The 27,398-nt window shown below is 42.0% G+C and overlaps 1 protein-coding gene across 2 annotated transcripts in view; it reads left to right on the forward strand.

The window, feature by feature from the left end:
- MOCOS (molybdenum cofactor sulfurase) overlaps nt 1–27,398 on the forward strand; it is a gene marked incomplete at its 5' end in the record, with an annotated part of 52,771 nt that overhangs the window by 11,136 nt on the left and 14,237 nt on the right. For both annotated transcript variants that reach the window (XR_014018191.1, XM_081262621.1), the window contains 8 exons: nt 1,732–1,808; nt 3,661–3,860; nt 8,466–8,582; nt 9,958–10,407; nt 12,098–12,260; nt 20,219–20,297; nt 22,521–22,645; nt 26,764–26,869. Coding sequence is in view for 1 of the 2 variants with exons in the window: in XM_081262621.1 (XP_081118747.1) it covers nt 1,732–1,808; nt 3,661–3,860; nt 8,466–8,582; nt 9,958–10,407; nt 12,098–12,260; nt 20,219–20,297; nt 22,521–22,645; nt 26,764–26,869 (1,317 nt within the window). The remainder of the gene's footprint in view (nt 1–1,731; nt 1,809–3,660; nt 3,861–8,465; nt 8,583–9,957; nt 10,408–12,097; nt 12,261–20,218; nt 20,298–22,520; nt 22,646–26,763; nt 26,870–27,398) is intronic.

A 27,398-nucleotide genomic window follows, 5' to 3' on the forward strand; every position in this document is an offset into this window, starting at 1 on the left:
GAGTGTGCCACAGGCTTCATGGTGACCTCTGCCCCTGTGTGTAGGCTTCTTCATAGTACTAACCATAGTACTAACCTTTCATAGAGGTGAACAGGCCCACAGGGAAGTGAAGAGGTCATGGGCCAGATTGTGATTCTGTAGCACCCACAAAGGGTGGCAGCAAATTGCAACAATGATCTTGACAGAAAACACCCTAAGGAACAAGAGTGCACCCAGTCAACAGCAGCTTGGGTCAGATCTGGTTAGCAGGAAAAATGAACTGAGCCAGAGGTCCCCAGGCCTGCACTGCAGTGGTTGGGGCCTCCATGAGCCCCACAAAGAGTGAGTCACTGAGAGAGTTTGAGGGCTGGCTGTCACTGATCCTCAGAGGACAAGGCCTTGCCTAGCTTTGTTGGTTTGTGCTTCTTCTTCAGGCGTCAAGGCAGGAGGTATGGGTCATAGCCAGGATTCTCCCAGATGGTGATGGCCAAATGTGTAAGAGGTGAAAATGTCCCCTGACCCAAGGTTCTGCTGGTCTAGCAGCAGGGGACACCATGGAGTTGGGATAGGGAACTAACCACCCTGCTAGTTGAGGTTGCCACTAGATGCTAACAAAACCTTCTGTCTGCTGGGCATGGTGGCTCACTCCTGTAAGTCAGTGGCTTGGGAGGATGAGGCAGGAGGATCTCAAATTGAAAGCCAGCCTCAGCAACTTAGTAGGATCCTAAGCAACCTAGTGAGACCTTGTCTCTAAATAAAATATAAAAAAGGGCTGGGAATGTAGCTCAGTAGTTGAGCATCCCGGGTTCAGTCCCCCATATAAAACACAATAAAGACAAACAAACAAAAACCAAAATTGAGTTCTTTCCCTTGCTCCTGACTTCACTTGGTCTCTGATTAAATGAGCTTCCTCAGATAGGACTTACCTGGAGACCTGGATGAAAGTAGCCACCAGCCCTTCTGCTTATGCATCTTCATGGCACTTACCACCCCCTGCCATGTTCTGTGTGTATTTGCTGGGTTTTATTCCTTGTTTCATAGAATGTGAGGCTGGAATGGCAGGGATCTCACCTACATTGTTCACTGCTGTATCCTTAGCAGCTAGAACAGGGCCTAATACACAGTAGGAGACTATAAAGATTCAATGAAAATTCTGATGAAATTAATAATTATGAAATTCAAACATAACAAATAATTTGGTTACCAGGTGAATTATGAATATACTGTATAAATAAAAGCTTTGCAATTTTTAACCCAAACCTGTGGTTCATATGCTTTGGAACCATAGGCTCCTAAAGAATCTCTCAGCTGCTTCGCTGATCATTCTGAATTGGCATCTTGTCAGTGGTGCCCTCTTGTGGTCAGATGGCATTATTTCAAGATATTTCAAGGGCAGTATTTCAAATTCAAAGTCAAGTCCAAATTCTTCTTGGGGGCAGCAAAGCATCTTTTGTCTCCTTAGCATCTCAAGATGGTGAATATCTTTTAGGGACTTTTATCACCACTGCCAGCCTGCCCTAGGAAGTTTGAAGTAGTTGGAGAAAGCTGAAGAGCCAATCAGGGCTAGAGACAGCTTGGCTCTTGGTGAGCAAAGCCCCTCTTCAGATGGGAAAAGTAGTGTCAAAGGCAGCAGAGGGAAGCTATTAATAGATATCACTCTGGCCAAAGTCAAACCCTGGCTACATACCTCCCAATACACATGGAGTGTGTTGGCCACAGCTGGATCTTCTCCCCCTCACCCCATTGTTGTAGGTTTGAAGATGGCACCATCTCATACCTTGACATCATAGCACTAAATCATGGATTTGATGCCCTGGGGCGCCTCACAGGTCAGTGAACATTTTATCTGTATGGAATTGCCTGTGGTCTTGAGGGAGCCCTGGCATGGGTGTGGTTCCAACAAAGGAGACAATATCAGTTGGAAGTAAGTAATACATAGTAGCTGGACATTGAATGCAGTTAAATCTGACTCTAAATAACTTCAAAGCAACTTCTGAAAGAAAGGGAATGAGAAGGGTTTTGGGGGGGGGTTGTTTTGCTTTGCCAGCTAAAAGAACATTTTAGCAGGTGGGAGACATTTCAAATCAGAAGATTAATAGCTGCACAGAAATGGAGGTACTGTCCTCATTCTCTGAACTGGAAATGGTTATAGATCCTGAGGTTTCATTCAGTTGTTGTCCTGCTGGATCCTCTCCATAGCCACCCCCTCCCCACCCCAGGAGCTGATGACAAAGCTGTCTCGTCCACAGAAGAGTGGAGGGTCAGAAAGGTTAACCGTCTTCCCAGGCTGGGGAGCTGGGAACTGGGAGGATAGGATTTAAACGCAGGTCTTACATAACTCCAAATCCCAATCACTGTCTGTGTCACCAGCTTTTGTACAATGTACATCTTGTTTCCTGACAAGTACTCAGGGGTGTGGACAGGTGAGGCTGCTCACCAGAGGCTGATACACAGACAGATGTCTTTTTCCATCTCACAGGGATGACACAAAGGTCCACGCCCGGAAGAAGCCTTGTCAGCATGGCTCACTCATGGTGCTGTGCTCCTGGCCACTCCTTGAGAGGCTGAGCATCCAGAATTGGACGTACTGCCTGTACCGTCCATTCAGAGTGGGACTGTGACTTAGCAGTTAGGCAGCCCTTCCTCCCTCTGTCCTGTCACACTACTAGGACTCTCCAGGTCCTCAGCCTCAGCCCAACCCTGGGGCAGGTGGGATTCTTGGAAGGGAGGGCTGCCCTGATGGAGGTGTAAGGAGTAAGTGGGCCTCATCCAGGACCAAGAGAGGAGCTGGTAAAGACGGGCTTTAGAAAAACCACTTTCCAAGGAAAGGTATCAACAGGACACTGAAATCACAGGTGGCAGGGGTGCCTTTAAATTCAAAAGTTTGATAATATCAGTCCCTAATATGGCAAACTTTGCTTTTTTATTTTCCTACTCAATTGCTTTTTCAAACAATGGTGGTGAAATATACATAAAATAAAAATTTCCATTTAGGCCATTTTAAGCATGTAACTCAGCAGTTTTAAGGACCTTCACATTGCTGTACATTAATTGCCACTACCCACATCCAGAATCTTTTCACTACCCCAGACTGAAACTACCCCTGAATCAATAGCTGCTCATCCCTTTCTCTTCCCAGCCCCTGGTGACCCCTGATGGCCTTTCTGTCTTGCCTTGTGTCTAGCTTATTCCACTTAGCATGTTTTCAAGGTCTGTTCGTGTTGAAGCATGTACTCTTCATTGCTTTGCATAATTAAAATGATTTAAACATTAGCAGGCACAAACAACAAAAAATGATATTTAAAGAAAACATACATTTTCCCAATCTGTTACCAAAGAATATAAATTATCTACATGTTGAAGTTCCATTAAGTATGCATATATATGTATACATGTGTGTATATGTACACGTACATACATATTTAAAATACATATGTATTTAAATAAGAGTACAGCAGAATTCCTGTGGAAAAATTCTACAGAAACAGCAATGTCAAACTAATTTTTAGTCCCAAAGACCTAAAACTTTGTTATAAAGGCAATACCCTACCATACTTACAAGTACTTAAAATCATTACTATGAGGACCAGGTTGATCAGTTGTAAGGATCTTGTTTTCCTAAAAATGAGAGGGCCTTTCACGTAGAATTCCTGACACTCGGCATTTCACCTTTGTTTTGAGGTGGCATGGAGAACATCAGGCAGCACACCTTCACGTTGGCTCAGTACACCTATACGGCCCTGTCCTCTCTCCACTACCCCAATGGAGCCCCTGTGGTGTGGATTTACAGAGACTCGGATTTCAGCAGCCCTGACGTTCAGGGTCCCATCATCAATTTTAATGTACTGGATGACAATGGGAACGTCATTGGTTACTCCCAGGTGAGTTCTCTTTTCATCCTGCTGACCCTCTTCCAACAGAATTGCTCTTCCTGGAACTTGGGAGCCTTTCTGAGCCCTGGAATTTGCAGTCAAAACCTCTGTGCCCTGGAAGCACGGTGACAAAATTCAGGTGCTGTTGCAAGGGCCACCTGGCTCTCATTCAGAGGCTTCTTAATGCTCACTTACACTCAGAACAAGCTTGGCTATGTATTTTTTCAGCCCTCTTTACTCAGGCATGGTTGAAAGTTTCAAATTGGAAAGAGAGAGGCTGATTATTCTGATAGCAATGGCAGGGTACAGGTGACAGCTTGGCAGCAAGGGAAGCCACCCTAAAGTAATCTAGACAGAAAAGTACTAGGAACAAATTACCCCAGCTGAGGTTATTTCATGCACAGACTGATTGGTACTCCATGATACATGAGACCCAACAGCATTTATTGGTGTGTTATTTGAAATTCAGAGTTTTTTTTTATGAGACATAAAAATGATTCACTTTTTTTTTAAACTCACAAAAGCCCTTATTTCTGTCTATTTTTTTCATATGATGAGTTCAAAGGTTTGGTGATTTGGCTTAAGATTTTCTGCATATATATATATATACTCTGCATGTATGTTTTCATTAAAAAAATGGAAACTGTGCTTAGCAGGTTGGGAAGTACTTGAGTTGGGGTCCATTTGATCATAAGTTTAGAAGGAGGTATTTTTCTTTCCCTGAAAGCCACAATCCCTAGGCAACCTTGATAAATTTCAAATATCCATTTCCCAGCCAACCAGTGTGGTGCATGCCTGTATTCCCAGCTACTCAAGAGGCTGAGGCAGGAGAATCCCTTGAACTCAGGAGTTTGGGATCTGCCTAGCTAATATAAGGAGGCCCTGTCTCAGAAACAAAAACATAAAAGTCCATTTCCAAAGGAACCTCTGCCCCTGCTCTTCTAAAGAGCCACAAACTTTGTAAAGAACACATAGGGAACGATTCTTCTGGGGGATGCTGCTCTCCATTGGCATTTAGAGAAGACACTCTACAACCCCAGGTGTCTCTTGAGTAAGTTGACAGTGCAAACTCCCCACTCCCATGGCCCTCTGCTCTCTCACCTGCCACAAAACCAGCCCAGCACCGCCGTGAAGCATGCAATTTTAAATGCTTTGCCTGTGTATGTTGGGGTAGAATATGCATCAAGAAAATGCATATTTTAAATATGTTATTCTAGGTAATTGGTAAAATAAATTTTACTCTTGAATCTAAAGTAAATTTGTTTCCTGAGGGAGTGAGAGAGGGCAATGGGTGACCATGAAGTGTCCCATGGCAGGTGTCACTGGAGGAGAAGATTCAAAGAGGAGGAGTCACCAGACTGAGTGAGGACTATGGTGCTCCTTCCCTGAGGTTGGGCGCAGGGCCAGTCTTTTCCTTTGAGCATTGATAGGGGAAAGCACCCCGTGAACTTCACCACTGGGGTGTAGCCAGCTGCAGTGGTTCAGGAAACTCCAGTTATGGTTACCCTGGGCTAAGAAAGCTTCACAGTATGGGAATTCCACAGGGATTTTGATAGCCTTCAGAAAGATCAGATGGCATCATGGTTGGGTTTGGTTATCTCTTTTTCTGGGGCTAAGTAAAAGAATTTAACCTTCTATGTGAAGTCTCTGAGTTCTTGTTTTCAATTTCCAGGTCTCCTAATTTTGTTCTCCCCACTGTTGGGGGTCCTTACTGTGTATGGTTACTAAGACATGGGATCAGATTCTGACCACTTCTTGCTAGCTCTGTGATCTTGGGTAAATTGTCTTAAGCTTTCTAAGACTCTAAGAAACGAGGATGACAATATGCCTTGCTCATATTGTGGTTATGAGGGTGAAATGAGATGTAATATACACATCACTTACTACAGGATCTGGGATAAAGTAAGGGCTCAGTGAACATTGAACACCAAGCCTCCTGGCTGGGATGCTTCTGTGCATTGCACTTGGGCTTATTCCCACCCCTCCCTATACTCATCCTGTCTCTGTGATCAGCCTCCTACACCTGGCTGGGCCTGGGTGAAATTCCCTAGGGATGAAGGCAGGAGGAGACTGACTCATAAGTGGGAAATTGGGACATGGTTCACATTTCTCAAGCATGGTTGCAGTAATGTCTTCCCCCCACATCCTTCTGCCAGGTGACCTTGACACTCCTTCCATGGAAGGCTGGGGCCAATATTTCTTCTCTTGTATCTGAGCCAGTTTGTGAATCACTTGTAACTAATAGAATATGACTCAGGGGACCCTGTGTGGCTTTTAAGGCTAGGTCAGAAAAGGTGATGGCATGTTTTGTTGCCTGGAACACTCAGTTATGGAGCTCTGAGTTACCATGTAAGCTGCCATCTTGTCCCCTGAGGTTGCCATGCTGGAGGGAGGTAAACCAAATGGAGAGGCCACGCCCAGCCACTATGGTTGTCCACCCTAAATTTTGATCCCTCCCAGCATTGTAATCAGACACCCAAATGAGTAAATAAATGGGTCTTCAGATCATGTCAAGACACTTTGAGTCGTCCCAGTTAGGACTTGAGATATCATGGAACAGAGAGAAGCCTCCTCTGTGAGCAATCTGAATTCCTGACCCACTGTCGCTGTGAGCACAATACAGTGGTTTTTGTCTCATTCTACAACGTTTGAGTGGCTTGTTTTACAGCAATGCTAACCAGGACAGTGAATATGGGAGAGGAGGGATGGCCACTGGGGGCTTCTACTGTCCTTTCTGATACAGCTGGTCTGGGAGAGGGGTGGGGCTTCCCAAGATGCTGTTCTGTGAATGGAGACTGGACACTTAAGAAGGAGCTGGCTGGACCCAGAAGTTCTGCCAAGTCTCACCTCACAGTGCAGAGACCTCTAGGACGTCACTAGTAGTCAAGGGTGAAGGGACAGAGTTGTTCTCCAAGGACCTTCAGGTTCAATCCAGAAAATGAGATGGCTTCTTCTCACTCTGACAGACCAGGGGAGATGGCAGAGCCAACACATCATGAGCTTGACAAGGGACTATGGGAGGCATGGTTGCTCAGCCAAGAGCCAGTCTGACTGTGGTGACTGGTGGTCTGCCGGGGACACTATGTTCCTTGTGGCTGCCTCTGGACACTTGGTATGTGACGTTCAAAGGCTTACCCATGTGGGTAAGATGTGTTTGTTTCCTTGAATGTGGTTAGATGACTTTCTCCCTGAATTCAGCCTGACCTACCTGGGCTGAGGACCCACACAGGGTGCCCCAAGGGAGTGGAGTCCTTGACTCACAGCCAAAGAGTCGGCACAAACATTCCTGTGGGCTCAAGTGAATGTGAACCACCTTCCAGAGTCTTCAGAGATCAGAAGAGACTTGGGAGCTTCTGAGTTCCCAGCTCAGACTGAGCGACTATTCCGGTTGAACCCAAAGTTTGAGAAACATGAAAAGGATATGGATATGACACAATGATTTCCAGATTGATTGAGAGCCGAGGTGGTGCTACTGGGGATGGCATCTTGCTGGGGCTGGCTCTGTGACCAAACCCTGGGGCAGCTGATGCCAAGGAGCTGCCCAGTGGCGCCAAAGTGTGAACTTTGCTGGAAACATCTGGGCTCATGGAATTTCACCTGAATTTGATATTTTCACTTTCCTCAAGCATATTTCTGTAATTTGACTGGCTGAACCTTTATTTCCAAACATTTATCAAATCTTTGATAAACCTGTCATAGATCATGCCATTTTAGAGCAAACTTCCAGTCTCAGACTATTACTGAATCCAGGTCCAGGGGCTCATCCCACTGAAAAATCAATGTCTGAGAGAGAAGTGTTGGGGAGAAAGAAAGGTTTTATTCAGTAGCCGAAAATGGAGAAGAGGGAGTTTTACTCATAAGTCAGCGTCTCAGCACCAAGGGATTGGGGGTTCTGGGTATAGAATAGGAGCCATGAGGAAGAGGGAGGCTAACTGAGGGAGGAATAGTCATGTCTTTTCTGGGGATAGGTGGAGAGCTTCCAGGAACCTGAGGGCTGCCTCTTCACTACCTTCATAGTCTGGTGTTTCAGGTCATGGCAGCTAATAGGTGTCTTTAGCTATAAGAGGGGAGAGACCAGGCAGGTCTGGGTCAAGTTATAACCCTCTGTTGTATTTTGGGACAAGACATTTCTGAAATGTTCAACAATGTTCTATGTGCAGAGCTACATAGAATCTGACCTAAAAATGAAGGCGCAAAGGAGACAGATACAATCTGAAGACAGAGAGGTTGAGCCTTTTCATTTCATTCCAGTCACTTCTCAGACACGTGTAGGCCCAAGTAAGAGTCAGTGTTTTCAACAAAAGTAGCCATCAGGTCCCTGAAGAGTAATGCAGGCAACTGTTGGTCATCAGAACCCACATGTGAGAGGAGGGTCCACAGCAAAGCTAGTGGGAGACTCATAAGTATTGCCCTTGCCCAGTCATGTGACCTCAAAAATCAGTGATTTTTAAGTCAACTAACAAAGCTAGAGGGTTTATTTAGGTTTTTTCCTTAGTAACAAGATCATTGTTTTATTACTGGGAAAGGCCCAAACACTGACCTGAAACTCTCCCAGGCAATTAGAGTACCACTGGACATCTGTAACACCTGCTGTGTGTCATGTTTAATCCACAGGTAGACAAAATGGCCAGCCTGTACAACATCCACCTGCGAACCGGCTGCTTCTGCAATACCGGGGCCTGCCAGAGGCACCTGGGGATAAGCAATGAGAAGTTCAAGAAGCATCTTCAGGTCAGTGCCGTGGCCCAAGTACTGTGACTCAGATCACCAAGACCACGCGGTGGGCAGGGGTCAGCTACACTTTTTTTTTTTGACTGGTCATGTGTCTGGTGGGGCTAGTTCTTTGGCTTGATTTCTTGGGGACCTATTCTGAGACTATACAAAGGAAAAGGAGGTGAATGAGTAGACAATGAAAGATATTATCTTGATGGCAGTAGTTTCTGATTCACTTTTTACTTTGAGGGCAGAAATTTAAAGGCAGAGAGAGCTGTTAAGGAGGCATGCGCAAGGACACACCCTTAACTAGTTCAGTGTTCCTTGGGGACAGTCCCCTAGCTAGAGTGAGCCTCTCTACAAATCGTGAACTCTTCCCTGGCTCTAGGGATTCTTTGTTTCTCTGAATCCCTGCCTTCCCTTCTCTCCTGGGCCAAGGTTTTCCACTTCAGGGTGCAGTCTGTTTTGAACCATTTCATAAGAGTAGAATTGTTTGAGTGGTAAAGAGCCCTTATTTATTTTGGAGGTTTCTAATTTTGAGTTTCTTTTGATTGCTGCTGAATTTGTTTGTACTAGAGTCCAACTAACCACAAATTGGATTTTATTTAAAAGGAGTGATAGGGAAAGAGATGGAGAGAAAGAGGGTGGGGTGGGGAGAGAGGGAGAGAGAGGCTTAGAATAAATGCAGTTCTAGATGCAACATTTGATTGTGTGGAACGGCATAGTCCCATCTCTTTGGCTGACTAGACTGGAATTAGCACTGGGGAGGTGAAGAGCCTTATATGCTACATTGACCAGCAACCAGTACCAGGCAGCCGGGCTTAGAGACGGACATCTTTCTGCTTCTTTCCTCCCTCCCAGAGGGGACCTTCAGGTTGACTTGGGCCTACACAGTGGCTTCCAGTTGGTCATTTAGGGACAGCACCTCTGTCTTTCGTTCATGTCAAGGGGCATCTCTCAGGGATGTAGGCTTTTCTTTGGTTCTCATAGGGACTGAGGGGCGGGCCAGCAGGTATTTCTTTGGCTTCAGCCTTGGTTTTACGGGAAGCCAACCCTCAGGGCTTGTGAAACTCTGGTCTGTTCTTTGACCCCTCTGTGGCCAGCACTGTGCCAGCTCTGGGTTCAACACTTCACAAGAGGTATTTCCGCTAAGCTCTTTCACGGCCTTTGGAGATTGGTATTGGTTCACAGCTAAACAAAATGGGGTCCAGGAAGCTGGCCCCTGAGCATTCAGAGCTGAACCCCGTGTCTCATACATGCAGCGCATGTTGGTGTAGTAGGTCTGTTTTCCTGGGTTAATTTTAAAATCGACAAAATTTGTTTTACAAAACTGTTTCCAACTGATCCAGAAGGCGTGAGTCCCTCTGGCTGATTTACCTCCCTTGTACTCCAGGCTGGTCATGTCTGTGGAGACGACGTCGACCTCATAGATGGGCAGCCTACAGGATCTGTGAGGGTTTCGTTTGGATACATGTCTACACTTGAGGACGCCCAGGCCTTTCTCAGGTTCATCATAGCCACCCGCCTGCGCTCACCAAGTGATCAGCTTCCGGCTGGTCCCAGGGAAGCTGGAGTCCCATCAGCAGAGGGCAAGGCCCAGGACATGCCTGCTGTCACAGACAGACATGTCCTGCCTCAGAATGACATCGGCACAGGCTCTGGGGTTTGCCCTGACTCTCATCCAGGTTCCAATGCCATCTGTTTGCATCCACCACAAAGTGAGGCCACCAGAAGCCAGCAGCTGTCTTTGGAAAAAGCTGCAGGTGCCCTGCATGGGGACCATGGGCCACGCGTTGTCACCAACCTTTACCTCTACCCCATCAAATCCTGTGCTGCCTTTGAGGTAAGAGCTTTCATTGCAGCACAGAAACTGCTTCTCATTGCTTCCTCTATGGGATTTTTTTTTTTTTGAGGGGGATAAATTGAAGAAAAGATGTAGCAGGTGAAGAAAAGCATGCAGAAATCAAAGTACTATGTCAGAGTTGTTGTATGAAAAGCTGTTCTCATTCTCATTCTGCCTCTCTACATATAGGCTGACTTCTGAACATGATTCTGCTCATGGGGACCCTGGGATGACCCTGTTTCTGAGTGGCACACACCTGTTAGTCATTATAGCTGTCACTTTCCTTGAATGTACGTGCTAGCTCCTTGCTGAAGCACTTAACATGCGTCATTTTATTTGATCCTTAAAGCAGCCACACGAGGTGAAGGGTGACATTATCCCTATTCCATAGATGTAGTTCATGAATGGATTAAGGTTCAGCACTCTGTTCAGGTCACCTGTAAACAAATGACAGAGCAAGGATTTGAACATGGGTCTGCTGACCTTTGGGTCCATGCTCTGAGATTTGTTCTGCTCAGAGCTTCCTACAGGAAAACTGTACCAGCCTTCTGTATCTATGGTTCTGCATCTGTTGATTCAATCAACTGCAAATCAAAACAAATTATTTTAAATGCATCTGTCTTTAGCATATACAGACTTTCTTTTTCCTTGTCATCATTCCCTAAACAACACCACATAACAACTATATTGTGCTAGGTAGTATCAATAACCTAGAGTGGGAAAGTGCATGGGAGAATTGTGCAGGCTATCTGCAAATACTCTCCCACTAATACAAGGGATTCGAGCGTCCACAGATTTTGTGTCTATGTGGGGGAGTCATGGAACCAATCCCCCACAGATATTGAAGGACAACATACATTATATCTGCAAACATATTGGCTGGGCCCTCTTTGCACCTGGGGGACAGGAGTCTTCCCTTGTCTGGCAACTAGCCCTGGTTTCCAAGAAGCCATTTCTCCTGGTATGGCCAACCTGAGGCTCTCTTTCTATAATCTCCATGTGTGTCCCAAGTTCCAGGCAAATATTCCTAAGCCTCTGGGATGACAGGCTCTCTGGCTCCTCATTTGACATACCAAGGTCAGGGCTGTTTGTTGGCCTGTGTTTCAGATTGGTCCCATTAAGGGCCTGGCCTCCAGGCTGAGATCATAAACCAGCAAATTCACTTCTTCCTGAATGAACGCAGGTGAGGACTCTGTGTTCCCCTTACCAATGAGGGATCTGCTTTCATAGATGAGTTTTGTTCTCTAGGATAAGCAAAAAGATGGCCACCAGGCAGGCATTGGTGTCCCATTTTACAGACGAGGATATGGAGACTCAGTAGAAATTTATTTTTTCATGAACCAATAGGCCTATAAGACTAGAATTACAGAATGAGTCTTAACATCTCATTCCTCCAAACTGACCTGACCTACTCCTAGAATGACCATTTCTTCACCCAGTTCTCTCTGTTGGAGAATAGTATTAGACACCAAGATCTGGGCAGTAGGTATAATTTGTATTCTGAAGGGAATCTGGCTCCTTGCTGCCTCCATTTGCCTTGTTCTCTTCCTCCACTTTCTCCTCCTCCTCTCTTTCTTCCTTTGAGAATATGTGCTGAATTGGTGAAGTCCATCTGGATTTGCGCAGCCCCTGTTCAATAATGTGAAGATCAGTTTTGCCTTGGTCTAAAAGACTCCTACCTTTTGTTTAGGTGACCAAGTGGCCTGTAGGCAACCACGGGCTGCTGTATGACCGGAGCTGGATGGTTGTGAATCAAAACGGCATTTGCCTGAGTCAGAAGCAGGAGCCCCGCCTCTGCCTGATCCAGCCCTTCATTGACCTGCAGCAAAGGATCATGGTCATCAAAGCACAAGGTCTGAAAGGGCTCCTTCCCACAGGACGGCTTTCCTACTTGTGTGATGGGAATAGAATGGCTTTTTTTTAAAAATTTTTTTTCTACTTAGTTGTACATGACAGCAAAATGCATTTCAATTCATTGTACACAAATGGAGCGCAACATTTCAATTCTCTGATTGTACACGGTGCAGAGACGCACCATTTGTGCAATCATACATGTACCTAGGGTAATGATGTTCGTCTCATTCCACCGTCTTTCCTACCCTCATAACCCCCTCCACCCTCCCCTTTACCCAATCCGAAGTTGGAATGGCTTTTCTTTTATTACATATTAAAATTATTCTAGACTAAGTGAAATGGTACCCTGCAAAATTTCCTTTTGTTTTGGAAAATTTCTCGGGAGAGGTGACAACCTGACCATTCAATCAGTAAGTAACTAGGTATAAACTTTGAAATTATATGATGCCCTTTTTACCTATATTCTTTAAAATTTTTTTTAGTTGTTGATAGACCTTTATTTTTTTTATTAATTTATATGCAATGCTGAGAATTGAACTCAGTGCCTCACACATGCCAGGCAAGTGGTTACCGCTGAGTCACAGCCTCAGCCCTTTACCTATATTCTTAATTCCTTCTCTTGTTATAATATGTACTGCAGGAATTAACTCTTCCGTTTTCAGTGTGTGGTGCTGGGACTTCAATCCAGGGTTTTGTGTATGCTCAGCAAGTGCTCTACCATTGAGCTATGCCCCCAGTACTAATTTTTATTGTGAACTAACATATAGAAACTTATAGACCAGCTCTGTTCATAACTTTCTGTGATGATGGGAATGTTCACTATTTAATCCAATTGTTAACAATCAGTCACAAGTGGCTAGTGGGACACTGGAACTGACTTTTAAATTTTATTCAACTAATTTAATTCAATTAATTTAAGTAGTTAAAAATGTATAGTGGTTACAGTGTTGGACAGCAGAGGAGAATAACACAATAGACAATTATATCATCCGCTTCTAAAAAATCTTAACTCTTGGTCACATTTCCTTCAGATCTTTCTTTCCTTCTTTAAAAAAAAATAAAAAATAATAATAAATATAGCAAATAAAGTTGAATTTTTTATTTGTTCTTTTTAGATATGCATGACAATAGAGTGTATTTTGACATATTGTACATACATGGAGTATAGTATATCCTAATTAGGATCCCATTCTTGTGGTCGTACATGATGTGGAGTTTCACTATGGTCAATTCATACACATATATAAGAAAGTTATGTCTGATTTATTCCACTGTCTTTCCTATTCCCATCCCTTCGCCCTTCCCTTCATTCCCCTTTGTCTAATCCACTGAACTTCTATTCTTCTCTTCTCCTCCCCCTGTTGTGTGTTAGCATCTGCATATCAGAGAGAATATTTGACCTTTAGTTTTTGGAATTGGCTTATTTCACTTAGCATGGTAGTCTCCAGATCCATTCATTTTCCAGCAAATGTCATAAAGTCATTTTTATGGTTGAGTAATATTCCATTGTGTAAATATACCACATTTTCTTTATTTGTTCATCTGTTCAAGGGCACCTAGGTTGGTTCCACAGCTTAGCTATTGTGAATTGAGCTGCTATCAACATTGATGTGGCTGTGTCACTGTAGTATGCTGATTTAAGTTCTTTGGGTATAAACAGGAGTAGAATAGCTGGGTCAAATTACAAATTTTTTGAGGAATCTCCATTCTGTAGAGCTGAATTATTCTATGTACCTCTCCTGGGTCTTTTTCCTCCTCCTTCCTCACCCTACCTACCATTTACAGAGTATTAAAATTTCTCTCCTAACTTGTATCTGATCTTTTGTGATATTACATTTTCATATATATATATATATATATACATATATATATATATATATACACACACACACACACACACACATATTTAAAATTTTATTTATTTTTACATAGTGCTGAGGATCAAACCCAGTGCCTTACACATGCTAGGCAAGTGCTGTACCACTGAGCTACCACTGCAGCCCCACATTGTTATATATGTATGATTGTTTTCTTGGCTGTATGTTCTTCTGTTCCAGGGTTTTTTTCCCCTTGAGCCAATAGGCCAATATTACTAGAGTTACAGAAGAAGTCTGGTGAGCTCATTCTTCCAAACTGGTGGACAAATCTTGGCCTTCTGTTCTCCCATATGCATGCAGCCAACTCCATAATCCACATACAGAACAACTCCATCACCTCCAAAGAATTCCCTTATGCTAGTTCTCTGTAGTCTCCCCTTTCCTGCTCTTAACACTTGGCAACCAGTGTTCTCTATCACTGTAGTTTTATCTTTTTGAGAATGTTCTATCCAGAGAATCATACAGTATGTGACCTTTCCAGGTTACCTTCTTTCACTCAGCATGATGCCTTTGAAATCCATCCCAGTTACTGAATGTAACAGTAGTTCATTCTTCTTCTTCTTTTTTTTAAATGTATTTTTTTTGAGAGAGAGAGAGAGAGAGAGAGAGAGAGAGAGAGAGAGAGAGAATTTTTTTAATATTTATTTTTTAGTTTTCAGCGGAGACAACATCTTTGTTTGTATGTGGTGCTGAGGATCGAACCCCGGCGGCATGCATGCCAGGGGAGCATGCTACCGCTTGAGCCACATTCTTCTTGATTGCAGAGTAGTATTCCAAGGCATGGAAGTAGCAGAGTGTATTTATCCATTTATTCATTGAAGAATATTTGAATTGTTTCCAGTTTTAAGTAATTATTTTTATTTTTGCTTGTTCACTATTTTTGAGTAGACAAATGGTATTTTATTTAAAAATTGAGTTTCTTTTGTTCCAACCTCTGTCTCCAGTGTCTTGGGTACCCTTCCTGAGACATCTCAGTATGTATAAGCCATTATGTACAAATAGCCTCCAATCAGGTCTGCAAACACCAATGGACTGACCAGCCCTGGGGGCTTGTGGCTGGTCACCAGCTTCCTGGAAACTAGGCATTGTGCCACACATAAGCCACATATTGTGTTGCCCCTGACTCTGGCTTTTGGACACAGGATTATAGAAATTGGAGATGTGGTTCATTTTCCCCTCCCCTGGAGCCATTGGAGATAGTACTGTCCAGTTTTGAGCAATTATGAATAGAACCAAAGTGAACATTCATGTGCAGATATTTGGGTAATAAGAAGTTTTTATTTCTCTAAAAAAATAACTAGGAGTGAGTTGCTGAGGAATACAACAAGAATATGTTTATCTTGAAAAGAAACTGCCCAACTATTTCTTAGAGTTGTACCATCTTGCATTCCCAGCAAAATTGGGATTGTCCGAATATTTTTTTAAATTTTTAAACATTTATTTTTATTTTTAAAATTTGTTCTTTTTAGTTATACATGACAGCAGAGTGTATTTTGACATATTTATACAAATATGGAGTACATTCTCATTCTAATTAGGATCCCAGTCTTATGGAGGCACATGATGTAGAGATTCACTATGGTGCATTTATATATGTACAGAAGAAAGTGAAGTCAGATTTATTCCACTGTCTTTCCAATTTCCTGTCCCCCCCTCTTCCCTTCATTTTCTTTTGTCTAATCTACTGAACTTTTATTTTTCCCCTACCCCTCTTGTGTGTTCACATCCACATATCAGAGAGTACATTTGACCTTTGTTTTTTTGGGGGGGGGGATTGGCTTATTTCACTTAGCATGGTAGTCTCCAGATCCATCCATTTTCCAGCAAATGTCACAGAGTCATTATTTTTTATGGCTGAGTGATATTCCATTACATATATAGGTCACCTAAGTTGGTTCCATAGCTTAGCTATTGTGAATTGAGCTGCTATCAACATTGATGTGACTGTGTCACTGTAGTATGCTGATTTTAAGTCTTTTGTGTATATACCGAGGCATGTGTTAACTGGGTCAAACGTTGGTTCATTTTAATGAAAGTGGAATAGTATTACTTCATGGTTTAGTTTTCATTTACTTATGTCTAATGATGTCAAGTATCTTTTGGGGGGTATTATGTATGCCCTTTACATCCTTTTGACCCATGAATTACCTAGAAGTGTTGTTTAAGTTCTAAATGTTTGGAGATTTTCTTCTTATCTATTATTGATTTGAATTCCATTAAACTCTCCAAAAGAGAAACATACTCTGTATGATTTTAATTCATTAAAGTTTGTAAAGGTTTGGTTTATTATCCAGGATATCTTCTATTTCTATGAACATCTCATGTGTGTTCTGCTGTTATTGGGTGGAATTTTCTATAAATGTCAGTTAGATCCAGTTGGTTGATGGTATTGTCCAGTGTTTCTACATAGTTGCTGATTTTTCTCCTATTAGCTCTATTTCATAACTGAGAGGAGTGTAATTATGGCTTTGTCTAATTTTCCTGAATATTTCTGTTAGTTTTGCTTTACTCAGTATTATATCTTCTTGGTGGATTGTCCCTGTTTAAGTAATCTCCCTCTTTGTACATGGTAATCTTCCTTGTTCCAAACTGTGAAGTATGAAATTATCTACCTGATATTACAAGTGACCCCAGCTGTCTCTTGATTTGTTGGCCTGGTATATCATTTTCTATCCTTTTATTTTTTCTAACGTTGTTGCTATTTACTTAACATACCTTGAAATTCATCTATTTAATAAAGTTTACAGTCAGTGTTTTCTTTAGTGTACTCTCAAGGCTGTATAAAACCTTCACCACAACCAATTTTAGAACATTTTCATCAACCCCAAGAAGAACTCCATGCCCATTTGCAGTCATTTCCCATTCCCAGGCTCATTCCCAGTCTTTGGCAACCACTAACCTACTTTCTGTTTCTATGGATTTTCACATTGTAAATATTTCACATGGATTGAATCATACAATATGTGATCAGCTTGTTCACTTGGCATAGTGTTTTCCAGAGCCATTCATGTTGTAGCATGATGAGTACTTCATTTTTATTGTGGAATAATGTCCCATTGTATGGTGTGCCATATCCACTCATCACTTGGTGGTTATTATATTGTTTCCTAAATTATTGTCTATTTGTATATCTTTTTCAAAAGAACAGCTTCGATTTTTTTTGCCTGTTTTAAAGTGGATGATTTGTCCTTTTTATTATTGACATGCGAGACTATATGTTCTGGATACAAGTCCAGAACTTTACAATTCTTTCAAAAGTATTTGATTTTTTACTTAATTTTTTTTGTACCAGGGATTGAATCCAAGGGCACTAAACCACTGACCTATATCCCCAGCCCTTTTTATTTTATTCTTAATTTTAAGATAGGGTATTCCTAAATTGCTTAGGGCCTCTTTAAGTTGATGAAGTTGTTTTTGAATTTGTGCTCCTCCTGCCTCAGTCTCCTGAGCCTTTGGGATTACAGGTGTGCACTACCACACCTGGCCAATTTTTGACAATTTGATTATTTGTGTCATAGTGTGCATGTCTTTAGGTAAATTTTATTTAGTGTTTTGGGAGCTTCTCAGATCTGGATGTCCATTTGTTTCCCTGTATTTGGGAAGGTTTCAGCCATTATATCTTTGAATAAACTTTTTGTTCTTTTCTTCTCTTTGGACTCCCATAACGGGTATACTGGTCTACTTGATGATGTCTCATAATTCTCTTAATTTTTTCTTTCTTTCTTTTTTCCTCCTCTGAATCAATTTTTTTTTCCAGGACACATGCTTAGGTTTACTCATCCATTCTTTTGCTTATCTAGTTTGCAGTTGAAATTTTTTAGTTCAGTTACTTTGTTCTTTAGCTCTATAATTTTGGTCTGGTACTTTTTAATTTTTTTACCTCTTTGTTAATATATTCACTTTGTTCATGAATTGTGTTCTCTCTCTCTCTCTCTCTCTCTCTCTCTCTTTCTTTCTCTTTCTCTCTTGTAGATGGATACACAATACCTTTATTTATTTATATGTGGTGCTGAGGATTGAACCCAGTGCCTCACATGTGCAAGGCAAGTGCTCTACCACTGAGCCACAACCCGAGCCCATGAATTTCTCTCTTTATCTTGGTATCTTTTTATAAGGTTTGAGAAATATTCTTTATCAGGTAAATCATATAGCTCCATTTCATTAGGGCCCATTTCTGGAAATTTCTCTTATTCCTTTGTTTGGAACATCTCCTGATTTTTCATTTTCCTCAGCTCTCTATGTTGGTGTCTGTGTATTAGACAAAGAAGAAACCTCTCACAGTCTTCATAGACAAGCCTCATATGGGAGAAGACCCTCACCAATGAGCCCAGCTAGAGATTCAGGGTCACTACTAACTCTTTCTGTCCCTTAACAGAAGCTGGCAGCTGTGGATTTTGTCTGTGCTATGAGAATAGGGGAGGATCAATGGCATCTTCCCGCTCACACTTCTACCTCCCTTCTCCCCTTGGTGGCTTAACTATGTCAAACTCATGCATAGCTCCAAGCCTCAAGATGTGAAGGCAGAAGCCAATCCTCTGGGGAGCTCCTTTGGAAAAGTTGGGTACTGACTATGTAAACCAACCCTTTCCTTCTCCTAGGTGAAGCTGAGAGATAGGGGGTTCTTTTCCTAATTATATGGTGTTGCATTAGGAACAGGGTCTCTGGGAAGTAGGTGTAGCAAATCTCTCTGCTGGCTTCAATGTTTTCCCAGGGTAAAGAAGTCTTTTATTTAATTTCTGATTTCCTATTTCTTCTAATAATTGTGGTTTTGTTATATTCCTTTCCAATTTTTCTTTCTATTTTTCTTACATGAGCACATTTTTTTCTAAGCTTTCTTTGGTAATGTTGAATGGAGCAGTAGTGGGACTGACTTGAATGGAATGTTTCCAACATTTCAAAAATATGAATGATCATTACTTTGGAGTTTTAAAAGATTTTTTTTCAGGCTAAAGTAGTTCTTATTTTATAAAACTTTTATCAAGATTAATTGTCCATTCACAGGAAGATAATCTGTTGGTTATCTTATTTTTCTCCCATAGTCTATTAATGAGATATTTTACATTTGTAGATTTTTTATATTGAGTATCCCTGATATCCTGAGAAAGAAAAATACTACTTGGCAGTAATTTTTTTTTTCTTTTCTTGTGGTACTAAGGATTGAACCCAGGGTCTTATGCATGTTAGGCAACTTCTATACCATGGAGCTACATCCCCAGTTATTGGCAGTAATTTTTAAATACATTCCTGGGTTTCATATTTTTGTATCTATTTTTATCACTGAGACTGTTATATAATGTTCTCTTATTGGACCCTTTTTGTTCAAGTTCAGGTACCCAGGATATTAACATGTTAATTATTATTATTTTTCCAATGCATGTATGTTACACACTCTTTTATAAAGAAGAAAGTATAGCTTTTCAACCCTGCTGACATAGTAAGTTTTATTATTATCATTATTAGTTTTTTTGCAATAATGATGATTGATGCAAGGATACAATTTGATGCTGATTCCTAGGAATTGAGAATTTTGTCACTCTAATGCTGATGTCTTTATAGATAGCAACTTCATGCCTGACTGCTTATTTCTAAAGAATTTAATGTACCTTAGGGCTGGGGTTGTAGCTCAGTGGAAGAGTGCATGCCTAGCTTGTGTGAAGCACTGGGTACGATTCTCAGCACCGCACACAAATAAATAAAATAAAAGTCCATCAACAACTAAAAGCTATTTTTAAAATATTGAAAAAACAAAGAATTTAAGGTGGCTTAGAGAACAATGATCATAGGATGTGGGGTAAAATGGAATAGGGAAATCTTTCAAAGTAATTTACAGATTATGGATGCAGTTGTCCCAACATAGAATCTTTCATGAGAAAATTGCTTAAAGCACATGCTGTTGATGGCACTGATAATGCTGAAGAAAATCTTTGTGCTAGTAAAAGATTTCCAGGACCCAGACCCTTTCTTGATGCAACCAAATTCCAGTGTCATTGAAATTCCTGTGTATTTCAGGGCAACGGGCTTTTCTTGCATAGCTGTTCTTTGTACGTAATAATAAGTTTGTCTTCATCTTTGTTCACTAGGGATGGAACCTATAGAGGTGCCTCTTGAGGAAGACAGTGAACAGGCTCAGATTTGCCAGAGCAAGGTCTGTGCTGACAGGTGAGACTCTGAAGCAGGTAAAATCCTGACTGTGTTGGCAGAGTGGCACGGAGGGGGACAAGGGCATTACCCTGAGAAGCCCCTCGTTGGCCACACCCTCCATCCACTCTGCTGCATGCTGCACCCTGATCACATGGGCTCCATGGTATTCTTTTTAAAAAAATATTTATTTTTTAGGTGTAGATGGACACAACACAATGCCTTTTATTTTTATGTGGTGCTGAGGATTGAACCCGGGTCCCACCCGTGCTAGGCGAGTGCTCCATCGCTGAGCCACAATCCCAGCCCCTCCATGGTATTCTTCACACCTACCAATCATGCTCCTTTATCAAGTCTTTGTGCTCACTGTCCCTTCTGTTTGGAATGTTCTTCCACTGCTTAGAACTCTACAGGTCTCATTCTCTCCCTCCCTCAGGGCTCTGCTCCAAAGTCTCCTTCTCAGATGAACACCTGACCACCCACAGAAGTTGGCTCCACCTCTCCATTTGCCCTGCTGTATTTGTGTCCTTCTCATTTATTGTTTCCCACATATTGTGTGTGTTTATTTGTTTTGAGTTTCTCCCACTAGAATGCCTGTGTTCTCCCTGCAGAGCGTGGATCACTGCTAGGTAGAGGGCCTGAATAGTTTGGAGGCTACTGCAATAGTCCAGAGCAATCCGATGGGGAGGGAAGCAGCTTGGCTCACATTTTGCAAAGACTGGCTGGTGGGTGGAGAATAGGTAGAAGAGAGAGAGGTGTAGGCAGGAAGGCCAGCTGAGCACCTATGCTAGCAACACAGGTAAGATGAGGGGGAGGACGAGGGTCAGAGAGAAAATCAGGTAGGCATCAGAGGTATTCTACAAACAGAAGCACCATAACCTGGACTAGCTGATGGGTTGGGTGAGAAGACTGAAGGCAAAGGGGGTGTCAGGATGTCCCCAGGTTTCTAAAGTAGAGTGTTCGGGTGGTGACTCATATATATACCATATAATTGTGAAGTATTACTTAATCTGGGTTGTTGATGATAAATCATCTGCTAAAGTCTAGGAAATGTAGAGTGGGATTCAATGTGACAGCACTTCTTTTTTATTTCTTTTCTTTAAAAAAATTTTTTTAGTTGTAGATGGACACAATACCTTTCATTTTATTTTTATGTGGTGCTGAGGATCAAACTTAGTGCCTCACACATGCTAGGCAAGCGCTCTACCACTGAGCCACACCCCCAGCCCTCTTTTTTGTTTCTTGATGGTACATGTTTGTTTATAAATCTCTTTACTGAGTACATCAAATGTCTGCACCCCTTGTGATCTTAATTGAAAATGTGAAATAGCTTTCCAATCTTATGGAAAACCTATGCCATCTAATACCAACCAATTCTACGCCTGCCCCCACAATAACAGCTGACTATGTAACAGTTCAGTAAATAATGAAAAGTTTTCAAATGTTAATTACCTACTAGCTAGCACAAGGAACTTGATAGTGGGCAAGTCTAGTAGGTGGTGATACTGCATGGATATCAAACCAGATTACATTTCTATCTGCACTGCCGTGAACATACACAATCATACAAATCATGATGTAATATGTTAAATACTAAAGTTACATTCAAATAAGATTCAAGTCATTGGTGCTCCTGGGTGAGGGACTCTGAGGGGCCACACCCCCAGGAAAAGTGCTTGAGGGAGCTTGTGAGATGACTGTCAGTACAGTTTAGCATCTTGGGCCCAGTCTCCACCCTGGAGGCTGAGGAGTGGAGCAGCTCTGCCTTTTCTTCCTGGCACTTTGCACCAACTTAACTATTTTGGCCAATGTAGACATTCATTCTAGCGCATTTTCAGTTAGGACAATGATTTTTGGGCAAAGATTTTTTTTTTTTTTTTACATGTTGCTACACCAAATCTTCTGATAGAAATCTAGCCATCTAAGAACATGCTCAGTTATTTATCAGGCTCATTCCTGATTGTACATTTCGCTTGGCTGCATTGTGAGGAATGCAGTGTTTTGGTTAATAAAGCTTTCTGGATAACTAAAGGTTAGATGTATTTACCGTTGGAACATCGGTACTCAAATAAGGAACATGGACTTGGGTTTCAAAGCATAGGAGAGAGAGCAGTAAAGAGGTTTCCTGCTCTCTTGCCACCTGATACTTCAGGATGTCTTCTCCTTAGGGGCTTATGCAATATTCTATTTTTAATCTGACTATATAAAAATTCATCTTTTTCTTTACTTTTTTTTTCTTGACAGAGTAAACACTTACGACTGTGGAGAAAAAGTTGCGAGCTGGTTGTCAAAGTTTTTTGGCCGTCCATGTCACTTAATCAAACAAAGTTCAAGCTTCCAGCGAAATGCAAAGAAGAAACTTGGAAAAGGTATTACATTTTGGATGGATTCTTAGAGAACAGACCCTTTCCTCTGGCTTACTCTGCATGTGTCAAAATCAGCTGATGAAATGGATTTATAGGGCCACTTTCACACATGCAGAAAGCAGGGGTGGTCCCCCCTTAGCAGAAGGCTGCTGTGGTGACCCCAGATCAGTGGAAGAGTGGATGCCATGATCCCCCAAGGAGGTCAAGGAGGGCTTAGCACCAACTTCCCGATCCCTGCTCACGCCTTCAGCCCTCGTCCCATATGCTTAGAAGCACAATTCAGTTGTGGCTTGCTGTGTCCTCAGACCAGATCTGGAAACAAAGAAAACTGGGTTTTTAGTTATGTCACCAAAGAGACATGAAACCTTGACAAATCCTAGAACCCCCCTGGTGCCTCAGCTTCTGTAAATCTTAACCACTCAACTTTTAAGCATTTTGAAATTTCCCCCACTGTGAGCCATTGTTATAATGAAGTGAAACAGTACAGAAGAAAGTTCTTGGAAAGTCCACTGGTCCTTGTGTGCAGAAAAGATCCTTTTCAGGTGTCACTCAAATGTCGCCTTCTCAGGGAACCCTTGCAGCCCACCCCCTGCAGAATTGCAGTCTGTGCTTGAACCTCCTCAGTGGCCTTCCCTGTTAGATTTTGTAAATGGGCTTTTCTCATTTTGTTCATCCTGTGTGATTTTCACTATTCTTTGTTCTGTTTTCCTTACATTTTTTTTCCTTTTTCTTACATTTCCTAGAATGTAAACTCTGTGAGAACAGGGATTGTTGTCTGTTCCCTTTGGTGCTGTATCTTGGAGCAGAACCTAGCATGTAATAGTTGCTCAGTAAGTGCCAGATGAATGAATGAATGGATCATAGTTACATTGCCAGTTGATTTAGAGATGAGCTGGCCTAATGACCAGTTCCCAGAGAGACTGGCTTGTAAATATGAACAGTATTTTGACTATTAATGATCAATTACCAGTTCTAGGGGCCTTCCTAGGTTAATCTATGAAACCTTGAAAATTTCTGATGTAGAGAGGAGTCAAAGGGTATAATCTATTTAGACTTTTAAAAGTTTTGGAAGGAATTTGACTTGCTGTGTGATGGGGAAGGGACAATTTCATGCTCATTTCATTGACGAGATTAATTGGTAGCATTTGGATGTGGGTAAACTTCAAGACATGATTAAAGGGGAGAAAGAAATGCAAGTGTGGGATTTTTCAGGATCCGTACCTCTTTTATGAATTATCTGGAGAATGAGCAGCAGTGAAATCTCTAATTTCCAATCATTCAAAGCTCCTGCTGCAGAGCTGGGTTTGGCTGGGTCCTGGGAGGCTGGCTGAGAGTATGGGGCCTTGTTCCTGGTCCTGTGAGATGACTTCTCTGTAGACAGCCACACTACAACATAAAGGATGTCACGTCACGAAGGTCCACATGAAGGGCACAGGGGTGTGGGAGAATCCTCTGCACTTAAAATGAACCAGAGGGCTTCAGAGGAGTGTTGAGTTACATTTTAACAGGAAGCAGGGGTTTTCCAGAGGTGGGAAGGTTGCTCTGGAGCAGTGGGAGCAGGTGGTAGAGTTTAGGAGGGTCTGATGTGGGCAGGGGAGTGCAGCAGGAGAGCTGGAGAGAAGGAATGTGTGCCACGGGGGGGGGGGGGGGGTCAGTGCTTTATCTTGTGGCTGCAGGACTCATTAGTGAATTTTTAATGGGGGCATTTCATGACCCCACTTGTGTTAGAAAGATACTTCTGGCTTGGCATGGGGGTAGCATCAGCGCAGGAGACTTGGAAATCAAAAGATTCAGTGGGAGTTCGGGGCCTAGGTGAGGTAAAGGTGTTAGGTTCAGACACAAGCCTGTCACCTGCACCTCAGGTCTTTACACATTTTTGCATTGGTACATCTTAGGAGACTTTTTAAAAGCCACATTCCCCTCTTGTATATTTTTACATCCTTTAAATTTTTAAAATATTCTAAACAGTTGAAAAGGATGTTATTTCTAACACATTATAAATATTATCATTTTAAGATAAAAGTTGTTTGGGGCTTTTTTCAACATAACCAGTGAAATCTTAATTCTATACAATTTGAATCTCCTGAATATTCTTTTTAATATGTATTTTAATGAGCAGAAATTTTCTTTCTTTTCTTTTTCTTTCTTTCTTTTTTTCTTTTTTGGTGGAGGGGTGGGTACCAGGGATTGAACTCAGGGGCACTCCACCACTGAGCCACATCTCCAGCCCTATTTTGTATTGTATTTAGAGACAGGGTCTCCCTGAGTTGCTTAGCGCCTCGCTTTTGCTGAGGCTGGGTTTGAACTTGTGATCCTCTTGCCTCAGCCTCCTAAGCTGCTGGGATTATAGGTGTGCGCCACCGCATCCGATTCCTTTTCCTTCTTCAACTTTTATTTCCTTCCCACTTCTTCTACAGAATTTTATCTTAGTGTTTTATATTTTATGCTTGAAGTCTTTTATTGATCACCATATCACATTTGTATAAAACTAAAATTAAATTGAAATGTATTAAATTTATTTTGGAGTTTTCTGTGATCATAAAACTCTATGTGTGTTAGGAAACTATTTTTTTGGGGGGGGCTGAGTTTTTATTATAATTTAAACAGTATCCTGTTGATGAAAGCAATATAAGTATATTATATATTTTGAAAACCACTTATTAAACATAATAAGTAAAAACTGCTGAAAATTAATCCTTTACAGAGCCAGCTGGGTTCCCAGTCACTGGTTCCCACATCTGTGAATGAGTCACTTATGGCCAGACCTGTTTATGCTCAGCCTGGCTCTCTTCTGAGAAACCTCATTTCAGTAATAATGAGGGGTTGGGGGGGGCAGGAAGGAGGTTTTGGTTACCATACTGTCACTCAAACCTTTCTTCTGAACTTCGCGACTGAAGCACAGGGATCTAACATTAAAATGCCTTTAATTATCTGTCACTTGAAAACTTACTTAGGTTCTTTAGTTTTGTGTTTCAGTGAAGAATTAGAGTCCATTGGATTTACCGGGAGGGTCATTTGCCCAAAACTTTGGAGACATTTTCTCAGCTCTGGCTCCAGGGTTTTGAATGGGGCTTTTGTTTGCCATTCTGGAGATTTTCAGCCCCCAGGGCCAGTGGGTCTTAGGAGACCTGTGGCCTTTCCTCTGTGAAGTGGGAGAAGGGCCTTTTGTGGAGGGGCTGGGATTGGACCTCCCTTTTCTGGTAGAGTCTTTTTTTTTTTTTTTTTTTTTTTTTTTTTATCAGTGAGGGTGAATGGAAGTAAAGGAACTGCACATCTCATGTACTCTGGGATTCACAATCCCAGTTTGGAGATATTCCCTAGGCCCTGACCTAGCCAACCCTTTTTATCAACAGGTAGGGTAAAAATAGTGAGGGCGGGTCCATCAAACAAAGCTGATAGAATGCCAGCGGATTTGAGGTTTCTTTTTAATAGTTTTATTTTCCTTTCAGCAATTAAAAATCTTTCATTATTTGTAAAGTCAATATCTTTTCCCTGATTAGACTCAGAAGTTCTTCCTGGGCCTGCCGCCTTATCAAGTCCTCTGCTTTGTCCTGTCTCAGGGAGAGCTGCACCCACTCCACCCCTCTACGGTCTCTCCTGCTCTAAGAATCGCCTCCAGGTCTTCATTGTTGAAATGCTTTCACTTTCGTATTTTATTATTGTTATTTTCTCCATATTATTTTATTTTATTTTTTTTGTTATCAGGGGTTAAACCCAGGGGTGCTTACCCACTGAGCCATATCCCCAGCCTTTTTAATTTTTATTTTTTTTTATTTTGAGAGAGTTTTGCTAAGTTGCTTAGAGCCTCATTAAATTGCTGAGCTGGCATTGAACTTGGGATCCTTCTGCCTCAGCCTCCCAAACTGCTAGGATTACAGGTGTGAACCACTGCACCTGGTTCCTCCAGATTATTTTAAACTGAGTATTCTAGAAATTCATTTTTCCTGCTTTTTGGGAGGTCTGGTCCCATGCTTAAAACATTTTTGCTTTTGCCAGGGTGTGATTTTCTTTCCCCTTATAGAAATTGTGTCTACCTTTTGAAAATACATGTTCATGCAAACAAAATTCATTAGCCTTCCAAGAAAGCAAGCTCTTCTTTTTCAATGCTCCATCATTTTCAGATCTGCCTCCTGATACAGCGGCTACCCTTTCCCTGGTGAATGAGGCACAGTATCTGCTGATAAACACATCGAGTATTCTGGAACTTCAGCAGCAATTATGCACCAGGTAAGATCCCTTCCTTGGAACTAGCAAACCAGTTAACCAACTGTCCCTGGGAGTGAGGCCCAGCTCCTACCTGCAGAGGAAGGCTCTGAGGGTCAGTGAGTTCAGACTTCATTTATATATGAGCCTGCAAGGCTCAGAGAAGTTAGCAAGCCCCATTGACCAGTTCCATTAATCTGCCTGAGGGTTCTCTTTTCCACACTTTATTAGTCAGCTTACTGTTACTATAATAAGTACCTCAGATAAAAAGTTTTATTTTGGCTCAAAGTTTTAGATGTTCCAGTCCAGGTTGGCCCTGTTGCTTTGGGCCTGTTGTGGCACTTTATGGTTGGAGCAAAAGTGCTGACCTTAGGATGGGCCAATGAAAAAAAGAGAAAGAGACCAAGGTCCCACAATCCCTTTCAAAGTTCCCTCCCTGCTCTGCCAGTGACCCTTCTACTAGACATTACCTCTTAAAGTCTCTACCACCTTCCAATACTGCCACAGTGGGGACCAAACCTTGCCACATGGATCTTTGGGGAACACTTAAGAT

Source organism: Spermophilus citellus (genome assembly GCF_964194105.1).
Source record: "Spermophilus citellus genome assembly, chromosome: 12".
Taxonomy (NCBI): domain Eukaryota; kingdom Metazoa; phylum Chordata; class Mammalia; order Rodentia; family Sciuridae; genus Spermophilus; species Spermophilus citellus.